Source organism: Octopus bimaculoides, chromosome 11, assembly GCF_001194135.2.
Source record: "Octopus bimaculoides isolate UCB-OBI-ISO-001 chromosome 11, ASM119413v2, whole genome shotgun sequence".
In the NCBI taxonomy this organism is placed as follows: Eukaryota; Metazoa; Mollusca; class Cephalopoda; order Octopoda; family Octopodidae; genus Octopus; species Octopus bimaculoides.
In genome coordinates this window covers 25,021,062-25,027,522 of record NC_068991.1, presented here as the reverse complement: position 1 = coordinate 25,027,522, position 6,461 = coordinate 25,021,062, and the positions used below count along the sequence as shown (strand labels likewise).

Below are 6,461 nucleotides of genomic sequence, written 5' to 3'. Positions count from 1 at the left end.
AGAAGAAGAAGAAGAAGAAGAAGAAGAAGAAGAAGAAGAAGAAGAAGAAGAAGAAGAAGAAGAAGAAGAAGAAGAAGAAGAAGACGACGACGACCACCACAGATCCAGAATTAACTTGACACCTAAGGACAAATGACATCTCCCAGCTGTATACTCTGGCTTACAGGCACATCCTGAATTTATGTTCACTCACATGGGCTACTTTCACCACTCACATTCACACCTCAATAAATGCAGTGAAGGGCAGCACCTCCATTGCCACTATAACCTTCCTCTCCAAGCAGAACTTGAAGAAACTGATGACAGCTTGGCTATAATGGAAAATGTCTATCTACAATCTTTTCAATCATGTCTATAATACACTTGCTTTTGCCAGAGCTATCAGAGGAAAACTACCAAAGAAAGGTAATGGGGAGATGCTCACAATGGACTTGACAGACAGCTTTTCAAAACAATTGTACAAGCAATGCTCTTTTGTAAAATGAGTACCTGCAGAATAATCTTGTCATTCTGTACACATCTTAGGCAGGTCTGTAGTGTTTATCTCAAACTGATAATATCTGTATTAATATTGCCATATTTGAGATTAAAGAGTTCAACAAAATGTTGCTGGAAATAGTTGAGCAAAAGGCTACTGAAAAAACTGCATACAATTCCCTAGATCAAGGCTTCTACATTAATTCCAGATTAGTTTTCCTGGAATTACTTAAAATGATCCAGGATTGTGTCCCTTCTCACTAAGACAATACATGCCATCAGCTACCAGATGTTCAAATCTTGTAGTAGATTCAAAACATCCATGTTTGTCACTCACTGATCCATGCATGTTGGATTCATGGTAAATATCTTATTTCTGCTTGTCAAGGGAATGCCACGAAAATGTGAACTGCTAAATGGAATTTCACTTCCACTGCCCCTATATCGCCTAATAATGATATCTAACAATGGCAAAAAGACTAGAAATTTTGAAACCATAAGTTTTATGGATGGAATAGGACCCCAATATTTAACTGGCACTTTGCTTCTAAAGTTTATGAAAGGCAAAGCTAAATAACAACTAGAAAAAAATGGTTTTCAATTTATACACAAGGTCTATTGATTAGAGCCTATTGAAAAAGAAGGTTGATTTCCTGTAGTATAAGACTAAAAACTGAAAGGTATTCAGTTTAGCTCTCTACTACATTCTTTTTGGTCAACAACAGCAAGAGGATGGACAGAAAGGAAAATTGTAGCAAGAATTTTTTAAAAATGAGAAGAAAGAAAAAGGTTGATGAAAATAAAAGAAAGAAATTAAGAAAACTAGAAAATAAAGCACCAAGAAAAACCTTACCAATAAGTTGAAGGACAGTTTGAATTTCTGAAATATATCCACAAAATCTTGTGGTTTGGGTGGTAGAGCACTCATTGTTAGTTTGTCTTCTGTAATGAGAATAGAAATGAAAATGTTTCAGCAAATGAATAAAACATGTCAATATTGATCATAGTTTAAATAACAGTTTCCTACTTAGACACAGAACAAGACAGTAGAACACACACTCACCCATTTCTTGTCGTCCCCTTTTTTCTTTCCCTCCTTTATCTTTCTTCAACCTTTCCAGTTCCTTGTAGGACTCTGCAGCCTTTTGTAGCCGAGCCACGAACTTCTCAATGTCATCAAAGCAGTGATTCAACAATTGCTGAAGAATTTCAATAAATAACTCCAAATGATTACAATAAATAAATTTACTAAATACCTTTTATTTCTTAATATCAAATGTTTAAATGTCCAAAATGATTTATTAACCCTTTTGTTACCAACCCACCAGCAACCACCCTTGGATCTATTAAACCTCCTGCTTTGAAGTGAGCTAAATTAAAATCTTCCATCAAAATTGTTTGTAAATTTATGTTCCAAGCACCAAGTTAATAACGGTTTCCACTTTTTACATAGAGCCAGCAGATTTTGAGGGGAGAGGAAGTCAGTTACATTGACCCCAGTATTTAATTGGTATTTATTTTGACTCCCGAAGGATGAACAGCAAAGATGACCTCCATGGAATTTGCATTCAGAACATAAAAATGTATGAATTGCTACTAAGCATTTTGTTTGGCATGTTAATGATTCTGCCAGCTTGCTGCTTTACAGTAGATTAATAATGACCAAGTTATTTTACAAAATCTTTCATTTCATTCAAGATTAATTCAAACAAAGGTAGTGTATTTCAACAGAACTATGATAACAAAAATGGTAAGATAACTTTCCAAACTAATAACCTTATCTTCAGAGCTGAATTTACCTCTACACTATGTATATTATTTGAATGCTGAGCATCAGATTACGGGTTCAATAATCAGACTGGATTGCAAGTTGTTTCTTGAGCAAGGCATTTCTTTACACATTGATTCAGCCCACTACCAGCAGCAGCTTGTGAAAGGGCTAACCTTACAATAGACTAGGGTCTCATAAGGGTGGGAACAATGTTGTACTCTGTTGCTTAAATACCACAGAAACTACGATAATCTCTGGTCTAATGGCTTCAAAGGATCAAGACCAGCTATAATTGTAATACCATGGTTTGAGTTTCATTGTTTGTCATCAGGTGTCTTATTCCTGGATATGTACAGAGCATAAGAGCACACTAAATTCAAAATAAGGATATTTATTTCTAAACAAAAGGTAATAACATTCTTACCCACAATGCCATTGAAGCCTGTACATATTTCAGGGACATTGAATGTGTATGGTATCTGGCACTATATAACACAACCAGAAATAAGACACCTGATGATGATCAAGGGTCAAGCCAACTGAAACACTAGTTGTAAATACTGAAATACCAACTCTAACCATGTGATGAAATAATCTTTTAAGTTATAATCTTATATGTTATTCTTTAATCTTATTTAGTAGACCATGTTATACTTTCAAAATATATATAAGCAACAGAGGCAGAATTAATACCGAGAGGTAATATCTATGCCCACATAAACATGGATGCTCAGTTAGATGTTCTGTTCAAATATGAATGTTCTATTAGAACCAAAGTATAGTTTGTTCTAACAGAACATCCACGTCTCAGTTATACTTTCAGCCCTTAGTCATCCATATTTTCCAAGAGCTGAAGTTAGAGGTATTTCAGCCAAGAGAAAATAAATAAATAAATTAATTAATTAATTAATTAATTAAACATCTTAAAATTCATTGCAGAAACATCAATTCTTAAATGTTTCTTCAGAACAGACCAGTGTATTCACAGATGTGTGGACAAGTGGAACTATGAATGATTGCATCTCTAAACCTGTGAGCCAGTGGATCTGCAAATCACTGGATTAGTAGGCCTGTAGATCCATAGTCCAGTGAATTGGTAAACTAGTTGATCTGTGAACCACTAGATTTATGGACCAGTGGTGTTGCTAATCTGGAAACCAGTTGATCTGTGGATCAATTGATTTGCAGTTAAGTGATCTATGAACCTGGTTATAAATTGAAATGTTCTTCAAGGGGATAAATTGTTCAAAGTATGTCTCAAAAAGGAAAGAAAAACTCACCCCATCTCGTTCTGAATTCTCATTTTTCAATATATTCGCCCCACTCAGAGAGGAACCCAGTGTTCTGTCTATAATAGAAATTAGTAAAAAAATAAATAAGTAGGATTATATGTTTATATGATTAACAAAATATAACGATGATGCAAATTAACTTTTTCAACTCTTTAGTGTTTAAACCAGCCATATTCTACCCGTTTTATGTTCAAACAGGCTAGATCTAATCTCTCACACCTACCCAACAATGTCATTCTAAAAATAAGACATCACATCACTGAAATCTCAAAGCTATAAGATAATGCATGATTAATTCAAAGCAATGTGAATAAACAAGCATTGTATTTGATAGAATAATCTGAATACTAAAGAGTTAAAAAATATTTTAAAATACACTGAAAATTATAAGGAAAATGGAATGGCAGTTTTTAACTATACCTTTATATGTTATGTGTTCCAATCTCAAAGGAACAGACAATGCTCTTTTGTTGTTTTATGGTCAATAAAATATGTATGTGTTGTTGTTGTGCAACAACTCCTTGCAGTTATGTATGACCTACAGATCTATTGGCCCACATATATTTACCACCTGTACCCAGCTGAAAACTACACTCAAACATGCAACAACTAGTTGTACAAGGTGCAGTGTGACAGTCCGTACATGTATTCTCTCCACTGTCTAGTCTATATCAGCAGAATTTGTACATTCTAGTTAATGAAATTTTACAAGTTGCTTGTTATAGTTTACTGACAATATTCTACGCATATTTAATGATTCAAAATGGCCACCCTTTGCTTGCAATATAGCCTTTAATCTTTTCTCAACTGACTTATGTTTAAATAATGAGTAAATGCTGCACCTGGTAGACATGGTCAGAATGCAGCTGTGACTATTCCTCTGTACTTCTCATTGAAATAAGTACCAGAAATATATTGAAGTCAATTACAGACCTGCTTTATATATGTTTGGTCAGTGGAAAGAAAAACAGTAATATACTGTGATTGATGGCAGATCTGTTCTTTGTGGTTAAGAAATCTCTAACAAAAGATATAGAATTAAAATATATATACACATACATACACATACAAAAACATGTACATATATGAAAAGCCGTTGGAAAACAGTTTATAGCAGAGACTCCATCTAAGAATATCTGAAGAAGGAAATGTATTCCGAAATATCATCGGACTATAGATAACTAAATTACAATAGGTATATAGTCCATTTTTTGTATTATAGTGCATTGTTGTACCATTCAAAACTTTTTATTCTTTACAAACAATACACAATGCTTCAAGCAAACTACAATACTCTCCTATATATATATATTTATAATGTTATGGTTGATTTTTTTGCCTGTTCATATACAAGACTTGCAATGTTACAAGACTTTCAATAGCATAAGAGTTCCAGTTGAACAATACTTTCAGTGGCACAAGATTTCCTGTGATTTACTTCCAGTAGCACAATACTTTGAATGATACATAGCTTCCAGTGAACTAGCACAAGTGGCTTCATATATTATTTTTTTTTGTTTGTCGTAGTTGGAGTTTGAGAAAAATAATTATTTTGCCAAATGTTAAAGAACGTCCATTATTTCATTACATTGCACATGAAACTTTAATGCAAGGCTTTTAATTTAGATTGATCCAAACAGGAAAGGTTTGTACCATAGAACTAGAGACAGTCTCAGATAGTCAGTGTCAAAGAATACAACAACCCCAGACATCTCCAGTACATCAGATAATGGATTTAGTCATTCCATGTGTGTGTGTGTGTGTATGGTGAAAAGAGGTTTATTCCCATGCAGGAAAGAATATAAGAGAGTTGATTTTTTTGGAGGTGAAAATACACCTGAGTCTTAAAAAAATTGTTTTGAATTTTTTTAAACATATTTATTAAAATATCATACCAGTTTCAACAAGGTTTTGCTTTTCAATGGTAAATAAAAAAAAAAGTTTCAGATAGATTGAAGATACAAGAGAAAATTCAGAAAGACATTCTTATAAAAAAAATTTTTTTAAAATAAAAAGAACATACAAATTTCAGTATTCAATAAACTTCACAGAAATAGGAAATAATAAAAGTTCAAATGATGAATGAATTTCATAACGATCAAACATGATTGAGAATTCATTAATTTTTAAAGCAATGAGTTATATTGATGATTAGGTACAATGAAGTTTTAAAAGAGTAAGAAAAAAGATGGTAAAAAAGATATTTTTACAATTTCTATCATAGTACATGAAGGAAAATTCTCCATCACTTGTTTTGCTAGTGAGAGCTTGAACTGGTTTAAGCTGATATTGCTTTGTATACATATATATTTCCTGGCCTTCTCTTCATGCTCACTTTCCCTCCTCTTTCACTTCACTGTGTCTCTTTCATTTTTTTTATCGCCACACCTTAATTCTTCTATCTCTCTGCCTCTACCTCTCTCTCCCCACGTGACCGGTGTTCAGCTAGGCCTGATCTTCCTTTCTTGGTTCAACTACCATCCATACAACATCTATATTCTTCCCTGTGCCTGTTAAATCTTATGACCCTACCATAAGGCTTTACTTCCACACACGCCAGCTTAATTTAATTCATCCTTAGTCGAAAGACACCTGTTGTTATGTCCTGTTTTTTTCCATCCTTGTTTTCATATACATTCGCTGCTTTCTTCCAAAGAATCTAATGCTCTTAGCTTAGTTTTTTCCTTGGGGCTGGCCAGATTGGAGCAATCTCAAGTATAACCAGCCGAAATTGCAAAGATAATCTGGAACTCGACTGAGGATAGAAAACTCCAAATGACCTGTCCTTGTTTTCTTTGTATCATCTATCTGGATGTTTTGTTGTCCCTTTCTTGTATCACCTAACTGTCTGGATGTTTTGTGTTCTTGTACCATTTTTGTATTTCATATATATATATATATTTTTTTACGCTTTTACTTGT

The 6,461-nt window shown here is 33.5% G+C and overlaps 1 protein-coding gene across 4 annotated transcripts in view; it reads right to left on the bottom strand.

Moving 5' to 3' along the window:
- Positions 1–1,177: 1,177 nt before the first annotated feature.
- The window catches only part of LOC106883406 (epidermal growth factor receptor kinase substrate 8), a 134,064-nt gene continuing 128,780 nt past the window's right edge, over positions 1,178–6,461 (bottom strand). For all 4 annotated transcript variants that reach the window (XM_052971640.1, XM_052971639.1, XM_052971641.1 and 1 more), the window contains 3 exons: positions 3,529–3,596; positions 1,541–1,676; positions 1,178–1,419 (listed from right to left, as the gene is read on the bottom strand). In XM_052971640.1, coding sequence (XP_052827600.1) covers positions 1,193–1,419; positions 1,541–1,676; positions 3,529–3,596 — 431 coding nt within the window. In that variant the 3' untranslated portion in view covers positions 1,178–1,192. The remainder of the gene's footprint in view (positions 1,420–1,540; positions 1,677–3,528; positions 3,597–6,461) is intronic.